The sequence below is a fragment of the Carcharhinus amblyrhynchos genome, chromosome 7 (assembly GCF_965287045.1).
Source record: "Carcharhinus amblyrhynchos chromosome 7, sCarAmb.v2.hapA, whole genome shotgun sequence".
Lineage (NCBI taxonomy): Eukaryota > Metazoa > Chordata > Chondrichthyes > Carcharhiniformes > Carcharhinidae > Carcharhinus > Carcharhinus amblyrhynchos.
The window spans coordinates 35,641,831-35,666,661 of NC_137330.1; the positions used below are offsets into that span (position 1 = coordinate 35,641,831).

Consider the following 24,831-nt stretch of genomic DNA (forward strand, 5'->3'; position numbering starts at 1 on the left):
ATTAAGGGTTATGGGGAGAGGGCGGGAAAGTGGAACTGAGCCACGACAGATCAGCCATGATCTTATTGAATGGCGGGGCAGGCTCGAAGGGCTAGATGGCCTACTCCTGCTCCTATTTCTTATGTTCTTATGAAGACCGAAACAAAAAAGTTATTCAAGACCTCAGCCATATCCCCATCCCCTACCACTAAGTCCCTCTTCTCATCCTCTAAGGGTCCAACGTTCACCCTAGCCAGCCTCTTCCTTTTTATATAATTATAAAAACTCTTGCTATCCTTTTTTATATTGAGCACTAGCCCTGCTTCATAGTTTCTCCTACCCTTCTTTATCAACTTCTTTGTCAATCTTTGTTGACATTTAAACCTCTCCCAATCCTCTTCTCGCCCACTACTCTTAGCTACTCTAAACGCCTCCGCTTTTAATTTAACACTTTCCTTCACCTCCTTCGTTATCCACGGCTTATTACCTCTCCTCCTACGGCCCTTTTTGACCATCGGAATAAATTTCTGCTGAGCACCAAGAAAGATCTCCTTAAAGATCCTCCACTGCTCCTCAGCAGACCTACCTTCCAACGCGGTCCCCCAGTCCACATTCACCAATACTTCTCTCATCCTACCGTACTCCCCTCTGTTCAATGTATGTTTTCTTTTTTATTTTTAGGCATTGGATGTGGATCGTGGAGTGTTACAAAAAATGAAGAAATCTGTGAAAGCTATTTATACATCTGGATTAGGTAAGAACCTGCTTAATACTTGATGTGATGGCAAGCACAGAGGAAGACACTTGGAAACTGCACATCTTGGACATTTAAGTGTTCTGTCCTCATTCCGTATCAAGGTTAATTAAATTGAAGAACCCTATTGTAGAGTAAACTATAGTATTACAAAATAATTGTAATGATCCTCTGCCACTAGGGTTTGGGTATTAGAGCTGTGTGTCCTCCAATCCTTTGGGGAAGAGGAGAAGAAACCTGGATATAAATTAAAACTCATTATCCTCTGAAAGAAAGCTTGAGTCAGAATGAGAAGTGTTCCTGCACGTGCTGTACCTGCTCTTTATAAACACAAGGTTTTTAAAAGTAGAGAGGTTATGCTTCATTGTACAAGATACTGATGAAACCACATCTGGAGTACTGTATACAAGATTGATCACCTTTTTTAAGGAAAGATGTAAATGCATTAGAAGCAGTTCAGAGAAGGTTTACTAAACTATTATCAGGAGTGGGTGAGTTGTTTTATGTGGAAAGATTGGACAAGTTAAGCTCGTATTTGTTAGAGTTCAGAAAAATAAGTGACAATTTGATTGGAACCTATAAGATCCTGAGGGGTTTTGATGAGTGAATGTGGAGGCAGTGTTCTCTCTTGTGGGAGAATCCAGAACTTTGTGGGGTGGGGGGGGGCGGGGTGGGGGGGGGGGTGGTGTCATTCTTTGAAAATAAGAGATCATCCATTAAAGACAAAAATGAAGGGGATTTGTTTCTCTGGGGGTAGTGAGTCTTGGAATTCTCCCTTCCTCAAAAAGAGGGCAGACAAGAAATTAGGCTTGTTGGCATCTGTTTTTAGAGCACTAAGTGCCCCAGGAATTCCAGAATATTGTCTACAGAAAACACACAGTTCTGAAGTGAATTATATAATGTTGATTTGATGTCAGTGGTGCCATTTTGAAATGTAATAATGCAGCTGATGCTCTCCCAGAGCCTCGTACAACTGAACAATTATTCATCTACAGGAAGGATTCCATCCCCCAAGCAGGGCTATTTAAAGGGATCATCTAATTACGTTAGTTACTGGCTGACTTCTTACTGTTGCTACAATTCTACAAATGTTTGGCCTTTACAATAAATGTTTCAAGTTATAAAGGTTCGCAGGTAGTGATGTGTCAGGTACTGATGGATTCAAGGTTTTTGCACAAACTAGTTGCTCCTAAACATAAGGGCAGTTTGTAGGCATTGCCCTTGGAACATAGATAACTTGAAGAATGAACAGAGACCCCAAAGGCAGGAGAAGCTTGAGGAAGAAGGAGCAGAATGGGGAGATGGAGATCTTCGCAATATCACCTGAGGTATTAAGAGAACAATCCTCCAACTTGAAGCTCAGGTGCATCAGTGAGGATGTCCTACTGAAAATTGGCATCTGCCATGGCCACAACTATAACTTTGGAGCAGAGCAGGGTATATATTGCCAGTGGCTTCGTTAGTGATTGACCTTAAAATTGTATGCATCTTGCTTCTTCTGGGCTAAAGATAGTAATGGTGCACTTTTGGAGTTTTAATTAGTGAACAATAAAGGATTTACACGGATCTATTAGAGCAGCAGCATGTTTGCTACTTGTTCTGGAATGCCTCTGCCTCAGAGAACTCCTTCCTGGGGAGATTCTCCACTCCTGAGTCCTGACGGGTCACCCAGATCAGGTGACCTGTACTCTGCTGTGTTGCCCTTAAGACAATTACCACAGAGGTATTATAACATTTCTCATTTTGCCAACCACTGCTTTGGAAGGGAGGTCACTAAGACTCTTGATTCATTGAGAATTAAATACATTTTATTCTTTAACCAAAAAACAAACAACCGTAGCAAACATGCAGTTTTTCAAGAGTTGCTACCTCTGATGTAGAAGGCTGACAGTGTTTTCAGGTGCAGCTTGCCTCTGTAAGAACCAAAACAGATTCCACTTCTTCAGCATTCAGTTGGTCTGTGACCATAAGGAGCAAGTCAATACCTGATATGCTGGCAGCAGATAAGATGCCTTTGTTCTGACAGCCACTGTGCCAGTTTGAGTCACAGTGGCAAACCAAAGGCTGGCTGCTGAGCAACAAAGACTATCGAGAACAACATGGCTAACATCTCTGGTACACAGTCTATGCATACGTATAGCATTGACACAGCAAAAGGTCATGTTGCCGTACAAAATATAGTAGAGCAGACCATTGGCCTGCTGAAACACCGTTTCTACTACCCAGACCCCTCTGGAGGTAGGTTACAGCATTTGGTAGAGCAAGTGTCGAACTTCTCGGTATTCTATTAAATGCCACATAGCTCTCCATCGTCAAAGGACAACCCTTATCACCTAAATGGTGAATATCTAGTAAAATTGAAGAGGAGGTAAAGACTGACAAAAGGGAAGGGAGAAGCAACCTAGATGGTCTCTTTCTGCTCTGGCTATCCATAAAGAATTCACTTGCGCTACCAGTAACCGCAACTTCAGTTTCCTCCCTTTTCACCAACTGTCCTGTAAGTTACCTTCTGACTGTTACTAACCATCAACAACATCTACTTAACCATAATGCAAAATAAAGCAGTCGCAAAATAACCATTCCAAGCCAGATTTAAAAATAAAATTATGCCACATTGTACATAGTCATAGAGTCATATAATTTTACAGCACCGAAGTCCTTCAGCCCATTGTGTCATCAGACATCCATCGATTCTAATCCCATTTTCAGCACTTGGTCCGTGGCCTTCAATGCTATGGTGTTTCAAGTGATCGTCTAAAGGTGAGGGTTCCCATCTCCACCCATTGAGTTTGGATTCCCACCACCCTCTGAGTGAATATGTTTTTCCTCAAATCCCCTCTAAATCTCCTCTGTACCTTAGTCTATGCCTCCTTTTTTTTTAACTCTCTCCTAGGGGAAACATGCAAACTCCACACAGTCAACTAATCAGCCTGTGCATTTGCTTATCCTTTAGTGTGTTGTGTGTGTCTTTGCCTGACCTTGTGTTCCTATACAGAACTAGTTAGCTCAGGTAGTTAAGAATGCGATGCTTCATGGTGCTTGCAGCACCGGTTCAGTTGTTAATGGATAATAAAAGAGGCACCCCTCTCATGTGTTTTAATGGCACCATTGAGCCTTGATTAGCAACTTCAAACATTGTGAATGCTGTACAAAGATGAAAAAAGAGTGCTCATGTTCATTGCCATTCCAATGCCTGATGGGAAGCTGATGACTTAAAATGGAGGGGAGGTGCCTGCAGATGGTCTTGGAGGATGACCCGAACAACTCTGGCCTAAAACCTGGCAACAAACTGCACCCACTTGACATTGGTGATAGCTATCTGTGCTGGTTGGGTGGCAGGATATTGCAGTTTTAGGGATGGGAGCATGAGTACTGAACCTCAGAGAGAGTGAAGTGATTTTGCCCCATGGAACCACCCACCTCAGTCATCCTAGTAATCTGTTGGAGGGTAGATTCTTGCAAGCCCCTTTGCACGCTGTAGTCCACAAGCATGATGGCAGCAAGTGGAGTTCATGTGCCAGTCACCTGAGCTTGTATGGGCTGGCACAGTGATTAGCACTGTTGCCTCACTGCACTAGGGACCCGGGTTCAATATGGGCCTCGGGTCACTCTGTGTGGAGTTTGTATGTTCTTCCAGTGTCTGTGTGGTTTCCACCGGGTTCTCTGGTTTCTTCCCACAGTCCAAAGATATGTGGGTTAGGTTGATTGGCCATGGAAAATTGTCCCTTAGTGTCAGGGGGACTAGCAGGGTAGATATATGTGGTTATGGGGCAAGGGTCTGGGTGGGATTGTGGTTGGTGCAGACTGGATGGGCTGAATGGCTTCTTTCTACACTGTAGGGATTACATAAGAACATAAGAACATAAGAAATAGGAGCAGGAGTAGGCCATCTGGCCCTTCGAGCCTGCCCCGCCATTCAATAAGATCATGGCTGATCTGTCGTGGCTGATCTGTCGTGGCTCAGTTCCACTTTCCCGCCCTCTCCCCATAACCCTTAATCCCCTCTCTTATCAAGAACCCATCAACCCGCTTCTTAAAAATATTTAGCGAGGCAGCCTCCACCACTTCAACGGGCAGAGAATTCCAGAGATTCACCACCCTTTGAGTGAAGAAGTTCCTCCTCAACTCCGTTCTGAACCGCTCCCCCTTTATCTTGAGGCTGTGCCCCCTAGTCCTACTGTCTTTTTTGAGCGGGAAGAGTCTTTCCACCTCTATCCTATCCATCCCATTCATCATCTTATACGTCTCAATGAGATCTCCCCTCATTCTTCTAAACTCTAACGAGTACAAGCCTTTGACAGCAGTCTGAGCTCCCACCATGGATGGGTCTACAAATGTGTGAATGTAGCTAACCACAAGTTCCGTGCTGAAAGGAATGAGCTCAAATTGGTGTTGGATCCTCCATGCTCCTAAACACTGATTACAGACTTTCTTGCAGTCATCTTAATGAACTAAGCATTTCATTGTGCATACCCATCAACGTTCTTCTGTAGGCTACCACATCAAAGTGCCCCGCTGAGTTCTCTGTGGTGGAATGGTGTACAGCCCTGCCCTCAGGTGAGTTGTCCCCTATCAGTGATTGTCATACAATATGTTTGGCTTGTATGGTAGTGCATGCGAGTATTGAGATGTAGCTGTGAGGCTTACAGCAGTGCTAAGTGTGTGAATAAAATAAAGGGTATGAATATTCAGGATATGAGTTTTGATTGATAGAGATTGCTGATAGGTAATTGATTAAAAAGTAGTGTTTTGCACAGGAATGCTTGTGGTGCATTTGATAAGATGTGGAATTTGATGCATTTACTGACCTCGACCACTCATGCATATTGGAATTGCGAACAGGCCCTTGGGGATAGATTCGTAACATTCAGCTACATGTGCCTAAAAGTCGTCCTGCCCTGCTGCAGATACGGAACATCTCCGCTCTTCTCCATCTCCACAAATGACTGCGTTACAGTGGTCCAAAAACCTTGAGTCCATATTCTCTTATGTCCCATTCTTCACCGTTTCCCAGGTTAGGTATACGGAATGTGAAGTTAGCCTCTTAAAGCAAGGGCTAGCAGTTATACGGAATAACTGCTAGCCCTTGCTTTAAGAGGCTGTGAAACTTTACGAACATTGACTTAACTTTGTAGCAAGATGTAAAGCTATGATTTTGAGTCTCTTGCTAATATGTGCAACCAGTGAATAAAGCAGTTAGTCCTCCTGCACACAGCATTCCTTCAAATGAGCAGGCAGCACAAAGTCAACATGCTTGTTTGCATAGAACCTTGAATAGGTTAATCATGCAACAGAATGCTTGTACCCCGTTTTTGTGGCTAATTAATTTAACCTCCACACAGTTCTTCTTGTGCTTTGGAATTCTGCCTGGATGAAATTAATGACCCACTTGTTTGGTGCTTATGCAGGTCCTCACAATGCAATTTTTCATTCTGAAGTACATTGATGGAGGCTTTCCTAAATGATGCATGAGGCAGTGTTTGCTTATTTCTTCTGGAACAGTTTGCTATCCTGCTGCCATCTGAAGTACTAGGTATTTGATGTTGATGTATGCTGTTGTGGCAATTTATAGAGACTTTGGTGAAAGAAAGGCAGGATTTAGATGTTTCAGGTGAGATAGAGAGGATGACAAAAGAGGTAGGTGTGTTGCTTTAGAGAGGGAGGGCACCTTGGTGAGATCATGCAGTAAGGCCATAAGAGTAGAACTCCAGGAACAGGAGCAGTGCAAACTTACTGTTGGGGTTGTCCTGCAGACCTCCCAAGAACAACATTCCGATGAGACAGGGAAGTTTTGGTAGGTAACAGGAACCATGGTGCACGAAAGCTGTAATGAATTTAGTGAAGAAGAAAAGAAAAGCTTTCAAAAGGTTCAGGGAGGTAGGTAATGTTAGGGATCTAGAGGCGTATACGACTAGTAGGAAGGAACTTAAGGAAATTAGAAGAGCCAGAGGGGTCATGAGAAGGCCTTGGCAGGTAAGATTAAGGAACAACCCAAGGCATTCTATGTGAAGAGCAAAAGAATGAGAAGTGAAGGAATAGAATCTACCAAATGTGACAGTGGGAAAGTTTGTATAGAACCAGTAGAAATAGCAGAGGTACTCAATCAATACTTTACTTCAGTATTCACAGTGGAAAAGGATCTTGATGGTTGTAGTGCAGGCTTGCTTGAGTATGTTGACATTAAGAAAGAGGGTGTGTTGGAGCTTTTGAAAAGCATCAAGTTAGATAAGTTGCCGGGACCGGATGGGATGTACCCCAAGTTACCGTGGGAGGCAAGGGAAGAGATTGCAGAGCCTTTGATGATCTTTGTGTTGTCAATGGAGACGGGAGAGGTTTCAGAAGATTGGAGGATTACAGATGTAATTCCTTTATTCAAGAAAGGGAGAAGAGATAGCCGAGGAAACTATTGACCAGTGAGTCTAACCTCGGTTGGTACGTTGATGGAGAAGATCCTGAGAGGCAGAATTTATGAACATTTGGAGAGGTACAGCCTGATCAGAAATAGTCAGCACGGCTTTGTCAAGAGCAGATCGTGCCTTACGAACATGGCTGAATTTTTTGAGGATGTGACTAAACACATTGATGGAAGAGCAGTAGACGTAGTTTATATGGACTTCAGCAAGGCGTTCGATAAGATCCCCCATGCAAGCTTATTGAGAAAGTGAGGGGGCATGGGATCCAAGGGGACATTGCTTTGTGGATCCAGAACTGGCTTGCCCACAGAAGGCAAAGATTGGTTGTACATGGGTCTTTTTCTGCATGCAGGTCGGTCACCAGTGGACTGCCCAGGGATTTGTTCTAGGACCCTTGCTCTTTGTGATTTTTATAAATGACCTGGATGAGGAAGTGGAGGGATGGTTTGGTAAGTTTGCCGATGACACAAAGGTTGGAGGTGTTGTGGATAGTGTGGAGAGATGTCAGAAGTTGCAACGAAACATAGGTCGCAAGACTGGGCGGAGAAGTGGCAGATGGACTTCAACCCAGATAAGTGTGTGGTGATTCATTTTGGCAGCTCAAATGGGATGACAGAATATAATATTAAGGGTAAGACCCTTGGCAGTATGGAAGATCAGAAGTATCTTGGGGTCTGGGTTCATAGGATGCTCAAATCAGCTTTGTAGGTAGGGGATGTGGTTAAGAAGGCGTGTGGTGTACTGGCTTTCATCAATCAAGGAATTGAGTTTAGGAGTTGGGAGATAATGCTGCAGCTGTATAAGACCCTGGTCAGACCCCACTTGGAGTACTGTGCCCAGTTCTGATCGCCTCATTACAGGAAGGATGCGGAACCCATGGAAAGGGTGCAGAGGAGACTTACAAGGATGTTGCCTGGATTAGGTGGCATCCCTTATGAGGATAGGTTGAGAGAGCTTGGTCTTTTCTCCTTAGAGAAACGGATGAGAGGTGACCTGATAGAGGTGTACAAGATGTTGAGAGGTATTGATCGAGTGGATTCTCAGAGGCTTTTTCCCAGGGCTGAAATGGCTGCCTCGAGGTCACAAGTTTAAGGTGCTGGGAAGTAGGTACAGAGGTGATGTCAGGGGTAAGTTTTTCACTCACGGTGGTGGGTGTGTGGAATCGGCTACTGGCAGTGGTGTGGTGGTGGATTCAATAGGGTCTTTTAAGAGACTGTTGGATAAGTACATGGGACTTAGTAAGATAGAGGGTTATAGGTAAGCCATGTAGGTAGGGACATGTTTGGTGCAACTTGTGGGCCAAAGGGCCTGTTTGTGCTGTAGTTTTTCTATGTTCTATAACAAGCATGAAGTGGAGGAACTGATATGCCAACAGATTATGGGTAGATGTAGAAGCAAGAGGGCAGTTCTGATGGGTGATTTTAATTTCCCCAGCATAGACTGGGAGTCCATTAGTGCCAGGGCCTTGGGTGGGGCAGTGTTTGTTCAGTTTGTCCAAGAGTCGTTTTGAGGCAATATGTAGATAGCCCCTTCCCAAGCTGGACAATCTTAGACTCAGTTCTGGTAAATAAGCCCAGATAAATCATTGTCTCAGTGGGAGACCATTTTGGGGAAGAGTGATCACAATTCTAAAGTTTCAAAATACTTGTAGAAAAGGAAAGAAGTTGTCTCAGATTGAAAATACTAAACTGGGTGAAGGCTAACTATGACAATATTAGGCAGGAGTTAGGGAATGTAGACTGAGGGAGGTTGTTTGAGGTAGATCTATATCTGATGTGTGGGAGTCTTTTAAAAGTCAGTTGTTAAAATTCAGGACAAGTATGTCCCTGAGAAAAAAAGGATAAAGATGGCAAGATTTGGGAACCCGCGATAAGAGATTGTGAGCTTAGTCAAAAAGAAGGAGGAGGCATGTTTAATTTCAGGACGTTGAAAACATTGAAAATGGATAATGCTCTTCAGGAATACAAAGATTGCAGGAAAGAGCTTAAACAGGGACTTGGGAGGTCTAAAAGGGGCCATGAAATATCATTGGCAGGCAGAATTGAGGGGAATGCTAAAGCTTTTTATGTGTATGTAAGGTGGAAGAGGGTAGCTAAGGAAATGGTAAGTCCACTCAAAGACAGAGGAAGGAATTTGTGTGTGGAGCCAGATGAGGTGGGTGAGGTCCTTAACAAGTACTTTGCATCAGTATTCACAAAGGAGAGGGATGTGGTGGATGGCAAGTGTTAAAAGGAGAATGTTACATTCTAGGACATATTGAGATAAAAAGGGAGGACATATTGGAGGTTTTGAAAAACAAAGTGGACAAGACCTCAGGGCCAGATAAGATTTATCCCAGAATATTGAGAGAGGCAAGGGAACAAATTGCTGAGGCCTTGGTCAAAATCTTTGTATCCTCTTTAGCCACAGGCGAGGTACCAGAGGATTGGAGAGTAGCTAACATTGTTCCTGTGTCCAAGAAGTGCAGAAGAGATAATCCGGGAAATTACAGGCCTGTGAGCCTTACATCAGTGATGGGGAAATTATTGGAGAAGATTCTTAGGGACAGGATGTACTCGCACCTGGAAAAGAATAGGCTTATTAGCAATAAGCAGCATAGTTTTGTGAAGGGGAGGTCCATGTCTCCCAAACTTGATTGAGTTCTTTGAAGAAATGTCAAAAAAAATTGACCAGGGCAGGGTAGTGGATGTTGTTTACATGGACTTCACGATAAGGTTTCTCATGGCAGGCTGATACAGAACATGAAGTCATATGAGATCCGAGGTGAGATACAAAACTGGTTTGGGCATAGAAAGCAGAGAGTATCAGTGGAAGGGTACTTTTCTAACTGGAGGTCTGTGACAAGTGGTGTTCCACAAGGGTCAGTGCTGGGACCTAATGTAATATATATAAATGATTTAAGAGGAAAATGTAGGTGATTTGATTAATAAATTTGCAGATGATACAAAAATTGGAGTAATGGATAGTGAGGAAGATAGGCAGAGAATAAGCAGGATAAAAATTGGCTGGACACCTGGGTTGAAAGATGGCAGATGAAATTTAACCCGGACAAATGTGAAGTGATTTGGAAGATCTATTGCAGAAGGAAAGTATACAGTAAATGGTAAAGCCCTTAGAACTATTAACATACAAAGGAATCTAGGCATGCAGATCCATAGTTCCCTGAAGGTGGCAACTCGGGTAGACAAAGCGGTCAAGAAGGTATATGGCAGGCTGGCCTTCATTGGTTGGGGCATTGAGTACAGGAATTGGAAAATCATGTTGCAGCTGCATAAAACTTTAGGCCGCAAATGGAGTATTGTGTACAATTCTGGTCACTGGAAGGATTTTGATGCATTGGAAAGAGTGCAGAAGGGATTTATCAGGGTGTCGCTTGGTTTGGAGAATATGGACTATGAAGAAAGATTGAGCAAACTTGGATTGTTTTCATTGGAGCATCGGAGGATGAGGGGGGACCTGATAGAGGTTTACAAGATTATGACACGCTTGGACAGAGTGGATAGTCAGTCTTTTTCCCAGGGTTGAAGGGTCAATTACTTGGAAGCATAGATTGAAAGTGAGGGGGAAAGTTTTTAAAAGAGATGTATGGGCAAGCTTTTTAGAGGGTGGTGAATGCCTGGAATGCTCTGCCGGAGGAGATGGTGGAAGCAGATTCTATTAACAACATTCGAGAGGCATCTGGATAGACACATGAATAAGCAGGGAATCGAGGGATATGGACCACGTAGAGGCAAGAAAATATTAGATTAGAGAAGCATCTGTGTTGGCACAGACTTAGTGGGTTGAAGGGCCAGTTCCTGTGCTGTATTGTTCTTTGTTTGCTTTCCTTCTCTAAATTGACTGTCTAACCATTCAGTTTCTTTTGCCTATGATAAATTATTATTGAGTTGTTATTCAAACCAAAAAATCAAAATAACCAGCATTATTAAAATATTATTTAGGCTCCTATCTAAAGGTGTTGTCTTCCAAGTATATGTTTCATTAAGTTAACATGGAAGACTTGGAAGATAATTTGAGAGGGTATATTGGCAATTTGCATTAGACCACCTAATTTTTCAGAGGCAGTAGGTAGAAGTGAGTATGACTTTAAGGTTTCTGCATTCTTACCAATGCTCATGTTTGTCCTTCCATTTTTCTTCTATTTAATGCATAACCACAGTATAATGCATAATACATATAATTAGTGCAGCTTATCCATTTGATTTGATACATTTGTGTAGTGCTTTGTCCTTCTGAATTTTCTTTTTATGTTCTGTATCCTTTAAATATAGAACTGTAATATTAACATTTGAAGTGTGCTTAGAAATTTAATACTTTGAATTGAAATGCTTGTAGCACGTATTTGTAATTTCTGAACAACCTTATTTATTGCAGAGTTTGTTTCCCTTTTCACCAAACCTATGAGTTAACTTCAGAATGTAATGTAATGAATGCTGTTTTCTGTTGTATGTGGCAGATATTCAGGATAAGTTGCCATCCATAATAGGTGCAATTAGTGGCACAATATACAATTGAACTCTATTTAAAAGTACATTTTGTTTTAGGATTTTAAAAGAAACTTGAGGCATGTTTAACCCTTAGCTCTTTAGGAAAATTGCTTTCAATAAACATCATTTGAACTCAGAATCGGTTTGCAATTTTGAACAAGGTCCCAAGCATAATTTGTTTTCTATATAACATTGAATAAATGCATATTGTAGTACAAAGAAACATCTGATGGCAAATTGTGTTATGACATAATATGACCATAACATTGTAATAGAATCTCTACAGTGCAGAAGGAGACCATTTGGCCCATCAAGTCTGCACTGACCACAATCCCATCCAGGTCATATTCCTGTAACCCCACATTTTTTACCCTGTTAATCCCCTGACACTAGGGTCTAGTTAGTATGGCCCGTCAACCTAACCTGCACATCTTCAGACTGTGGGGGAAACTGGAGCACCTGGGGGAAACCCACACAGACATGAGGAGAATGTGCAAACTCGATACAGAAAGTGACCTGAGGCCGGAATTGAACCTGGGTCTCTGGCGCTTTGAGGCGGCAGTGCTAACCACTGTTACCGTGCCTTTATTTATTTATTCTCACAAGTAGGTTAGCATTAACACTGCAATCAAGTTACTGTGATAACCCCCTAGTCGCCACACACCGGCGCCTGTTTGAGTATACAGAGAGAATTTAGCATGGCCAATGCACCTAACCAGCATATCTTTCAGACTGGGAGGAAACCGGAGCACTCAAAGAAACCCACGGAGACATAAGGAGAACATGCAGACTCTGCACGGACAGTGACCCAAGCTGGGAATTGAACCCTGGCTCTGTGAGGCAGCAGTGCTGATTACTGTGTCACTGTGCCGCCCTATGTGATAGTTATTTCTCAGGCTATTAAAGCTTTGAAGTATGATGTGATGGGGATGGTGGTGGTAATTTGATGTAAAGTTCAAGTGTACTTTTTCCCAGTGTCTAGTTGCTGAGTTTTCAGTCAGGTGAGTTCTTGAGACTGTTAACAGTTGACTAAACAGATAAATGGCTATTTTGATTAGGTCAATAAAAAGTAGTCCTTGCACAAATGTGTGTTATAATGGTTCGGGATTAAGCTTATTAATATAAACAGGCTGGGAAATTTAGAAGATTCCAATGTCCATCACAGAGGTAGTCAGTGCTTTAAAGTGCTATCCTTGAGGCTAGATTCAGTAAGAAAACAGATGGTTCTTGTGGGTGGGGGGGGGCGGGGCAAGGCGTGCTGTATGAATGAATCTAATGATGCCTGCTATTAGTTAGCCTTGCTGTTTCCATGCTTAAGTTTTGACATTTTGCATGGTAAGTTACTGTAAGTGAATTGATGGTGTTTCATTGGTGGAGTCAGAGAAGTGAGTGCAAAGGACAAGCTTAACCAATCTGATAGATTCTGAAATTAACAGAGGATGGAAACGAATCACACGCAAGAATGGATGAATTTGCAAATCAAGCATAGAAAAAGGTAAATAAAGGGGAGTAAAGACTGGACAAAGGAAAAAGAAACAATGTAGTTAAAAACTAGTTTTATTTTCTACTTAAAACCTTCGATAATTAAAACCTGAAGGAATGATTCTGAGCATTTATAATAGTTCAAGTAGATTGTTTGGCATTAATTAACAATGAATCAAATTGTCATTTGGACTGAAATGAAAAAATAACTTTGTGGCAAATTTAGTTCATAGCTACCAAACAGATTCAGCTATTCCATGGCATGGAATGCATTTTGAAAGTGAACCGGACTGGACAATAAGATGCAATATTTAGAGCTAGTGGAACTGTGCATCTCGGACAGCAACTTTTTGGACTTCTACATTTAACAGTACACCTGCACTTGCCTGAAGGTTATGTATTTGTGCATTAATAACATCAAACTATTAGCCTTGTCATTATTTTGAGAGCAAATTATGGTTCAAGAAACTAAGTACATCTTTGCATTTTAAGTGATTCAAAAAAATGTTTGGTCTAAAATTCTGGTAGGTTATTTATATGGTGCATAATTGAACTATAAAACTTGAGAATAATGGATTGTTACAGTCTTCGATATTTATTGGGGGCACAAGTATCAGATGCTCCTTTGTGCATCTGAACATTGTACTTTTATGGGAGTTGACCTAATTTCCTAACATCTGCTTGTGTCTCATTGTACCTGGATTATAACCATAAGCTTGGTGTTAAACTGGATATTTATATTTTTTGCATGTGCACTATAATTTTCAAAGGCTGATAAAGGAAACACTTGAAACAAAATTATTGAGAAGCTACATCAATATAAGATAGTCCCAAGAGATCAAGTAGGGAATTCAGAGCAAAGTTCTTTTCCCAGGGAGTGGTACGAATGTGGAATTTGTTACCATAAGTAGAGATAAATAGTATAGATGCATCTAAGGCGAGGCCAAATAAGCACATGAGGGAGATGGTTCAAGTGAAGCATAAATGCAGACATAGACTAGTTGGGACAAAAACCAGTTTCTGTGCTGTAGATTCAATGTAACGTTATTTCATAGCAAGTGAACATACAGATCAATATTTAACAGTACCTCTTTGTTCAACCACTAGAAATTATTTTCACATAATATACAAAGAATTTCCTTGCTTTCCATTTATTTCGGTCATCTTACTTGTCTTATGCAGAGATCTTCTAACTACCGTTGGGCATTTCTAACCTTTCCAATGAAACAATGAGTTTTGTAGCTGTCCTAACTGGTATTTTATGTAATTTTGTTCACAGTTACATGTGGTATCAGATTTAGTCAAAATGAATACCTTCCATTCAAGCAGAATGCATCAGCCTACCTTCTAAATGATTCTTGCTGAATTTGAATAAATTGTTGTCACAGCAGTAATAGTGAATGATTACTTGTGTTGAAATATCTTTTATCGTCTCCAGTATGATGGTTCGTTTTCCTGCATCTTAACCTAAATCATCTACTCTTGCTGTCCAGTGAATTTAAGCCCTTACGAGCTAAACTGAGCCTTTTTAAAAAACTTATCTGAATCCTTCATAGCATTGAGTCAATCTTGAAATGTGATTTGGATGGAACTTATCAGTGGTAGGTTTTTCAACTACTTTGCATCTTTAATGGAGGTAAATAATAAGCAGGAGCACTTCCACTCTATTTTTCCTGTTCTCCCCCAAATATATCAAGTTAAAAGTCAACTCCTGTTCAGAAGACCCCACAGGGCTCTTTGTTGGTTTCTATCTTCAGGAACTTGAGTGCAAGACAGAAGACTATAAATCTTCCCTGTGAACCTATGTGGGAGTTGCTTTTCTGATTTTTTTTAACTACACAATAGAGCAGAAGTTGCTAGGTTTTGCCACCAGTGGATAAAGTGGGTATAGAGATCTATCCTCTGCATTGGTGTAGTGAAACTCTGTGCTTGCTGTGGAACTTTTTGGTTTCTGTTTTACAATGCTGATGTATAGCATACAGAAATAAATTTAATCTCTTAAATTATTTCTTGTATGTGACAATTAATATTTGTATCTCTCCATCTTCAAACAGCAAGTATATGTTTTTTCCTGAAGATGATGCTTTAAAAAAAATCATCAATAGATATCTATTTCAAGCCAAGCCTTTGGTTGAAGAGTTTGGTTCACATTTCCACTCAAAAGGCAGCTGTTCACTATTAAATTGTGAAGAAGATACATTCATGAAAACTGACCTTATGGAAACAGTGCTGCTACTGTGTTCAGACAGCTGGCTTGTTGACCAGTGACAGCTGGTCCAGTCAGCCACACCTTAGAAAAAATGAGATGAAGTGACATTCTTAGCCCATGTCTAAGTGTGTTAAGAGGAGATGAATACTTTGCATTGTGGATAAAATAGCTCGTACAGTTCTTTAGAGACTACTTTTACAGTTAATGGCTTTGTAATTGGAAACGATGTCTGAAAATGTTCAAACATTCCATCTTCTAATCAGTTCTTTGTATATAAAGGACAAACCAAAGTTCTGTAATGAGCAACTATTCTTTCTTTAGCATTTTACATTGCATTCATTTAATGAGTTTGTTGTGTTTCATTTTCTTTCATGTTTCCATCAGGGATTGAATTATATATGTCTGTTTATGTGCCTCACAGCAGATGTTTTTAAAAAAAAATCACCATCTGACTTTTACAAAAATAGGCACTATTTTGTTTATGTTGAGTTAATGCCATTCTTGGTAATCGTGATTTTAAATTATCAGCTGAAAAGACAATGCTGTAATGTTCAGTTTTCCTTTTTTGTTAATATATGTTTGGTTGTTGAAGTTGTTTTCTAGTGTGTACTCCCTGCTGGTCTGTACCTGGTGTCTGTTTTCCACGTTGCAAGATGATGATTGGTTCTATTGTGGCCAGTTCTGTGTTAAGCATTGCCTTGTGTGGCTCAGAGAAAGTGCACAAAATGGTAGCCTCTCTGGGCTTCTCAGCCCATAGAGCGTTTTGATTCTCCTTGCCTCTTTCAATGCCTTCCAAACAGCTAGCCTAGATCACAGCTGTCAGTGACTGTCTCCCAGTTGTCCATGTCCACCATCATCAGTTCTTACTTGCAGATGGCCATAGAATCCTTTGCAATGGAGGTATGGACACCCAGGTGGCCAGTTCACAGTAAAGAGGATCTTTGGGTGTGCAGTAGACCTTATTGTACTTTGCAATATGTAACATTTGAACTGAGGTTTGACCTGTCGTTGCATCCTGCTGAGAAGTTTTGGAGTTGCTCCACTGTGAAATTCATCATGAACTAAATATGTACTAGTATTTAGTAATGAGCATTAAGTGTGTATTCTTGGAACTAAACTACTTTTGTGCTAGTTTAATATGTACACCTGGAATTAATGTTGTTTTGGCTTGTCATCAATATTTAGAATTATATGGAATTCTGCAGAACAGAAACAGACTATTTAGCACAGCAGGTCTATGCCAATGGTAATGATCCCTAAGAATATAAACCTCTCATTTTACTTCACCTCATCCTGACAGCGTATCATTCTGCTCCTTGCTCCCCTATCTGTGATCTTGTCTAGCATATCTTAAACTGCATCTATTCTTATTGCCTCAACCACTCAAATGTGGTCATGAGTTTCACATTCTCATCACTCTCTGGAAGTTCATCCTGAATTGTTTATTGGATTCTTTAGTGACTATCTAGTATTTATGGACTTGAATTATGGACGGATGAATGTGACATACCATGACAGCAAGTCTTCAGGTGGAATTATGGTCTTCCACTAAAATGGGAACATCTTTTCTGCATCAATGCCATCATGATCAAGACCTGTATCAGGAGTTTATAAGTCTTTTCTAGATAGAAGCCCCTGACCTGTCTGGCCTTTTTGTTTAATTGTATTTCCTTAGTGCTGATACCCGTGTAAATTTCTTTTGAACTTTATCCAATTTTTTGACCTATTTGTAACATGAAATCCAAACACTGGAGTACTTTCATGGTCTCTAAGTTTAACACAACTTCATACCGGAGTTGAGGGGATTGAGCTATGAGGAGAGGCTGAATAAACTAGGCTTGTACTCGTTAGAGTTTAGAAGAATGAGGGGAGATCTCATTGAGATGTATAAGATAATGAATGGGATGGATAGGATAGAGGTGGAGAGACTCTTCCCGCTCAAAGAAGACAGCAGGACTAGGGGGCACAGCCTCAAGATAAAGGGGAGTCGGTTTAGAACGGAGTTGAGGAGGAACTTCTTCACTCAAAGGGTGGTGAATCTCTGGAATTCTCTGCCCGTTGAAGTGGTGGAGGCTGCCTCGCTAAATATTTTTAAGAAGCGGGTTGATGGGCTCTTGATAAGAGAGGGGATTAAGGGTTATGGGGAGAGGGCGGGAAAGTGGAACTGAGCCACGACAGATCAGCCATGATCTTATTGAATGGCGGGGCAGGCTCGAAGGGCTAGATGGCCTACTCCTGCTCCTATTTCTTATGTTCTTATGAATTCTTGCCCTCTAGTTAGAATCTCAGTGCTCTGTTTCCACTTTTCACAATTTTTGTTAGCCTATATTACTACTTCTAGTGCTCGGGAATCTGTACTCCAGAGTCCACTGGAGTGTGGGGTGAGCATTGATGGCAACACCAGCATTTATTGTTCTTTTTAAGTTCTCTTGAGAAGGTGTGAGTTGCTGTTTTGAATGACGGCAGTTCTGGTGGTAAAAGTACCCTTGCTATTAGATCGAGTTTCTGTGTTTGGCTCAACAACCTTTAAGGGACAGTGGTCTATTACTAAGCCAAAATGATGTGTAACTTGGTGTTTCTATGCACCTGCTGCCCTTGTCCTTGTTGGAGGTTATGATTTTGATGCAATTGAAGAAGCCTTGGTGAGTTGCTGTAGTATATCTTGTACACTGCAAGCACATTGTACCAGTACTCAAAACGATCTGCATTGTGCTGACAAAGGGATTGGTGCTGAACATGAGAGGAACCAGGATTTTATGAGCACAAGTAATTGCACTTGACAAGTACAGGGATTGAAACCACAACTATGGCATTATTAGCAGCAAGTTCTAACTATCTGAGCTAATTGGCTGACAAAATATTTGGAAGAAATGAGAATCAACAGCATTTGGTTTCTTCCAGGTGGATCTGATTTGTCTGTAAAACGATGAGAGCAGGATTCAAACATGCAATCTGCTGATTGTGACGGAGGGAGTAAATATTTAAGATGGAGGATGAGGTGCCAATCAAGGCAACCTACATGTTTTTGAATAGTGTTCGATTTACTTTGTCACATGTATTAACTTACAGGGAAAAGTATTGTTTCATGTGTGCTGTACAGACAAAGCATACCATTCACAGAAGGAAACAAGAGTGCAGAATGTAGTGTTACAGCCTTAGCTAGGGTTTAGAGGAAAATCAACTTCAGAAGTCTGACAGCAGTAGGGAAGAATCTGTTCTTGAGTTGGTTGGTATGTGACCTCAGATGTTAATTTTTTTTTCCTGGTGGAAGAAGATGGAAGAGAGAATGTCATCAAATGTCAAGGGATGTCATTTAGACTCTTTCTTGTTGAGAATGGTCACTGAATAGTACACTTGCAGTACGAGTGTTACTTGCCACATGTTGGCCCAAACCTGTGGAGAATGAGGAGAACACGCGTACAATGACCCAAGCCGGGAATCAAACCCAGATCCCTGGCGCTGTGAAGCAGCAGTGCTAACCAAACAAAAGGATTTTGGTCAAAGCCACAATTTTACCCACCTCTAACAAAAACAGAAAATGCTGGAAAATCTGTGGGGAGAAAATATTTGTTTTATTTATTTGATTTAATATTGCCATATGTATTTGCATACAGTGAAAAGTATTGTTTCTTATGTGCTATACAGGGCATACCTATGAAGGAAATGATAGAGTGCAGAATGTACTATTACAGTCATAGCTAGGGTGCAGCAGAAAATCAACTTTATGCAAGGTAGGTCCATTCAGGAGTGTGATGGCAGCCAGGAAGAAGCTATTCTTGAATTGGTTGGTACATGACCTCAGAATTTTGAATTTGGCCCCCAGCGGAAGGTGGAAGAAAATGTTCAGGATGCGTGAGCCAATTTTGAGTCTAGGTGACCCTTCGTCAGAGCTAAGAGCAAAGAGAATCAGCAGAGATCAGCTGATACTAAGTGGGGCTGGAATGGGACAAAGGAAATGTAACTGAGGATACAGAAGTCCATTAAGTGACTAGAACGTGGGAATGGCAGAATAAAGATACAGATAGCACCTGTGGATTATGGCAACTGCTCTGAAAAGTTGGGGGTGGCGGGGGGGGGGTGGGTGGGTGGAAGGAGGACAGCTGGAATGGAGAAGTGGAAAAATGATAAAGTGGATGAATGAGAAAAAAACAAAATAAATGGAAATGGGTGAAGGTGGAGGACAGAGTTCATGCTCTGAAATTACTGAACTCAATATTCAATCCAGAAGGCTATTAAGTGCCCAATTGGATGATGAGGTGCTGTTCCTACAGTTTGCGTTGGGGTTCGCTAGAATATTGCAAAAGGCCAAGGACAGACATGTGGATAGCAGCACAAGTATTGTGTTGAAGTGGCAAGGGACAGGAAGGTCTGGGTCCTACTTGCGGACAGACCGAAAGTTCAGCAAAGCAATCACCCAGTCTGCATTTGGGCTCTCCAATGTAGAATAGGTCGTATTTGGAGTGCTTTACAATATTCCAGACTGAATATTTAAGTTCAACAACTTTAGAGCATGAACTCTCTCCTCCACCTTCACTCCATTTCCATTTATCTTATTTTTGTTTAATTTCATTCATCCGTTTTAACATAATTTTTCCAGCTCTCCTCCTTGCCCTTGCCCCCTGCCATAATCCCCAAAAGTCCCTTAACCATCCATTATCTCTGTTCTGCCATTCATATATTCTTAACACTTAATGGACACTTTTAGTGCCTTTGTTAGCCTTCTGTACCATAATTTACATTTCCTTTGTCCCATTCTAGCCACCCCCCAACCCCCACTCACCGTCTTAGTATAAATCTGTTGATTCTCTGACAAAGGGTTATCTAGACTCAAAAGATTGGCTCTATTCTCTTCCCACAGTGTGGTCAGACCTGCTGGGATCTTCCAACATTTTGTGTTTGTTTCAGATTCCATCATTTGCAGTATTTTGCTTTTACCTACCTCTTTGGTTTGTGACTACACTCTAAGATACTGCAGAATGCACTTAGAATATAATGATGGGTCACATGCAAAACATTAAACTATCTTTTTCTCTCAGAAGCTAATTCACAGCCTTTTAATGTCTAACAATTTCCGGTTCTATTTCAGACATTCAGCATACATAGTTCTTTTCATCTCAGTTACAAACTACTGTTTGTAACTGAGTGCATTCCAGAGCTATTACCAGTAGATTAGCCGTGTTCCTAACATCATCTGTTTCATAGATATATAAATGTTCAATCCTGTTCTTCAATTGACATCAATTAGTACTGTTGGGCCTAGTTCTCATGACCAGTACTGTTGGGCCTGGTTCTCATTAACAGGTAACATATTTGTTTGGATTTCCTTTCTCCATCACACCATTTACTCATTTCAAATGAATGAAAGCCTGAAATAAAAACAGAAAATATCAGCAGTGCTGTCAAATAAGTTAAAGCTCCTATTTTATGGAAATTCAAATAAATATTAAGCATTGTGTACCAGGGTGTAATTTCAAGGTCAGAATGATTTTGTTATCTTTAATTAGAGATCATTTTGTTTATATGTTCAAATTGGTCCTTTGAAAGATAGGCATCTACATGTGTAGCAGTTGTTTAATTTGGGTAAGGAGTGATTGCAATTTAATTTTTTGTCTGTAGGAAATATTGCTTTTGCATTAGTTGCTGTCTCTTGGAGTTGCTTACAAAGAATCTGGATCAAAAGCCATTCTCAAGCAAGGTGGTATAGGAAATTGCAATGAGTCAAATTCTGATGACAAAGCTCTGATTATGTCAAAGTCATGATGTGGGTATGCCGGCGTTGGACTGGCGTAAACACAGTAAAAAGTCTGCTCTAAAACTAAAACCTGGTGTTGTCAGACTTTTTACTATGTCAAAGTCGTCAACCATTCTCGCCAGCAAAATACAAACAATGTCGGTGATAAACCAAAATTCAACACTGGTAACTTTTGGATTAACCAAACTTATCCAAGCTTAGCATAAGACAACAGTGACGCGACAGTTGAGTTAGCACGAGTGCAAAATCATGGAATGCTGGGCAAGGCATAATTTGGCATAAAGACCTTCTTGTGAACGGACAAGGACAACCTGTAAAAAATCGGAGAGAAGGTGAAATTGATATGGCAGTTGAAGAATTGCAGCAGAAAGCAGACATCCCCAATTAATGGGGATTCCATCATCAAGTTTGTCAGCCATTATGGAATACAAAGCAAACATCTTGAGACAGTTCAGCAAACAGCCATTCCCAGGTGAAGGTGTAACAGTTATAGCAGCAATGACAAATGGTTGGCTGCAAAATGGTATCCCACACATCTTGAATGAGCATGTATCAAAAGACATTTTTAACAGGTGAAATCAGACTGTTCTGTTGTCTTTTCTGAACTGGCCTTTGATGTTTAAAGGTGAAACGTATAATTGTGGAAAGCAGAGCAAGGAACATGTTATTGATACGGCCTACTTGGATTGCACCAAAATTCTGCATCATTTTGAAGTAGGAAAGTCAAGTTGAAGCCATATTGCTTTGTGGATGTCAAGATCCTACCCTTGCAACATGAGGCTAATAAAACTGCCTGGGCGACCTCCAGTATGTTATAGGCATGGATCTAAAATGCGGACAAAATGTACCAGTGAGAGAAATGAAAGATTGTCATCATTATAGACAAGTGCTTCGTGCACCCCAGTATCGCTGGCCCAAAGAGCATGAAACTGTTGTTCTCAACTCCCAACACAATAGCCAAACTTCAGCAAAGGGACCAGGGGATGACTAAGAACTTGAAGCAGAAGTTCAATCCAACTACACCAGAAAGCATTTTCATGTTGAAAAGAGCATTGAGGATAGTGACAGAATCCACCATTGCCAACTATTTCTACCATGCTGAATTCAAGCAAGTTACAAGTGATGAGGCACTTTTTTCTTGCCTGCAAGAGATTAGTATGGGAATTCCAGTGGGCATAACTATTTATGCTGAAGTGGGTGATGTCAAACGATGCATAACAAAACTGACAGATGTTGCCATCTTCAATTCAGTACGTTCCTCAACCAAGGAGTCGGAGAAGGCTGATGACCCTGAAGAGTCTGATGAATGCCTGCTTGCTTGCCCTCTTACTTTCCGACCCAGTGCAGCTACGTAATGTGCTCCAGGTTTCGCTCTGTAGGGCAAAAACACTGAAAACATGTTAAACTTCATTAAGACATAGACTGTAACATGCATGTCTGTAAACAACGTACTTATCAGTAAAGGACTATGGAGTCTTTCCTGGACTAACAACTTACCTTTGAGTGTAAAGCCCTAGCCATTTGTAAGGTGTAAACAAATTGAATAAAGACCTTTAAACACGCTTATTGCTTTTCTGTATTTTCATTTGGCATTTGAACCTGTTGTTTTTGATGTATACTACATTCGTAGACATAGTGGATTACGTAGAGACATTAAGACCTGCTTAAGACATTAAGACTCCTCCACCCCCCACCCTGGGATTTGACTGTATTAGAGAATAAGTGATAATTAGGATATGTGGATTTAATGCATTTGTTATTTTGCTGACAACCATCCAAAAAATGTGATTTAAATCACAAACTTTGGATGGTTTTGCTAAGGTTACACCAGTAATTACCACCTAACTTCTTGGTAACCACTGTAAAGAGGTAGTGCAATCTCCATGGGATTCTCTTCAATGCATGTGTGCACCACGTGCACACACTGCCTAAGAATGAGGTACACTGTGCAGAATGTTGATTGTAATTCAACTGTTGTTTATTATGGTTATAAGCTGGAACTGAATTCTCTTTGGGATATGACCATTTAGTACAGCTATACTTGGGACCTGGAATTGTTTTTCTTTTTGTCTAATTGATCATTTAAAATGCACAAATATGCACTTCTATTTTCATCTTTGTCTGTTCTACTAATGTGACTGCTTTTATACGGGTATTGCATGTTATACTGCTGAGCTGCCCAGATTTAATTAGAAGTAGCAAGTATTACTGTTGTACTGTCACAGATGGAATAGAAATTACTGTTTTGTGAATAGTGTTCTTTCTGTGCAGGACATGTAGAAAATGAAGAACAGTACACACAAGCACTAGAGAAGTTTGGCGGTAACTGTGTCTGCCGTGATGATCCTGATCTAGGCACAGCTTTTCTGAAGTTTGCTGTCTTCACTAAAGAGTTAACTGCGCTTTTCAAAAATCAGGTAAGGCTGTAAACTTTAAATCTCTGTGCATCTAAAATCTTGACAAACTGGCTTGACGGTTATACTTATACGTGTGAAGAGTGAAGCAAGCCAACTGTTCTGTTTTTTTACCAGCATGAAACTTACCATTGAATGTCTTCCAGAAAGGAGTAACCTGTTGATTTCAACTCAAAATCGGCATTGAATACTATTTCGATGTTGAGGTCAAATCGTGATTCCTGTTTATATCTCTTCATATTCTTCTTGGTACCAGCTGACACTAATCCAGGAAGAAAAAATTTTATATTGCCATCTTTATTATTCAGATTGTGGCATTAAATCTTTTAACAACAAGATCTGGCAATTTTCTCACAGAGGTACCAAGTGATGGACAGCGTAGAGTTTTCTGAGTGTAAGGCCGACACCCAGAGATTACCTTATTTCAATTTTGTATGTTGTATTAATTGACCACAATGTGATCTTTGCATTGGGGAGACCAAATGTATATTAGGTGAGTGCTTTGCAGAACATCTCCAATCAGTTGCAAGTACGATTCCAAGCTTCTAATTGTCTATCATTTTAATTCTCCTTCTTGCTTCCACTCTGATCTTTTGTGCTCAACTCTTGCAGTGTTTGAGTGAAATTCAACATAAGCTCATGGAACAGTACCTCATCTTTCAACTTGACACTTTACAGTCTTCTGGTCTCAATATGGAATTCATCAATTTTTGGGTTTTCTTTTTGCTGGCTTTAGCTTTTCTCTCTTGTTTCTCTTGGTTTGCTGCTTTTGGGCAGCAACCGGTCATCATTCTGCCATTCATATTTTATCTAGTCACATGTTTTGTGCCCTGTTGCCATTCCGTATGGTAGTCATGATGTGGAGGTGCCGGTGTTGGACTGGGGTAAACACAGTAAGAAGTCTCAACACCAGGTTAAAGTCCAACTATTGGACTTTAACCTGGTGTTGTGAGACTTCTTACTGCCGTTCCCTACACAATGAATCTTTGTCATTTAATCGCTCTTACTTTACTTACTTTACCCCACCCCTCTGTTTCAGTTGTTTTAAAACCTATTACATCTCTGACTCGTCCCAGATGGTCTTCCAGATCTTAAGTGGGCACCATTGCTGGACCCTGCACCATTCCTCTCCATTTTTTATGGTTATACATTTAGAGGTAGTTTGCAGCACAAGACTGAGTGTTGGGGTAAGTAAGTCAAGTGCATGAGTGACTGGAGATACTGTTTGAGATAAAACGGTGAGATAATGCTACCTTATACTGGTGGAGATGATTGTGGGTGAAGAATATATAGAAAAGTGTTCCCTGTGGATAGAAAGGGTGTATATTAGATTAAAAATAT

The 24,831-nt window shown here is 40.8% G+C and overlaps 1 protein-coding gene across 1 annotated transcript in view; it reads left to right on the forward strand.

Moving 5' to 3' along the window:
- Positions 1-24,831, forward strand: part of asap2a (ArfGAP with SH3 domain, ankyrin repeat and PH domain 2a) — a 182,039-nt gene that overhangs the window by 70,113 nt on the left and 87,095 nt on the right. The window contains exons 2-3 of the mRNA XM_080192131.1: positions 661-733; positions 23,348-23,493. Coding sequence (XP_080048257.1) covers positions 661-733; positions 23,348-23,493 — 219 coding nt within the window. The remainder of the gene's footprint in view (positions 1-660; positions 734-23,347; positions 23,494-24,831) is intronic.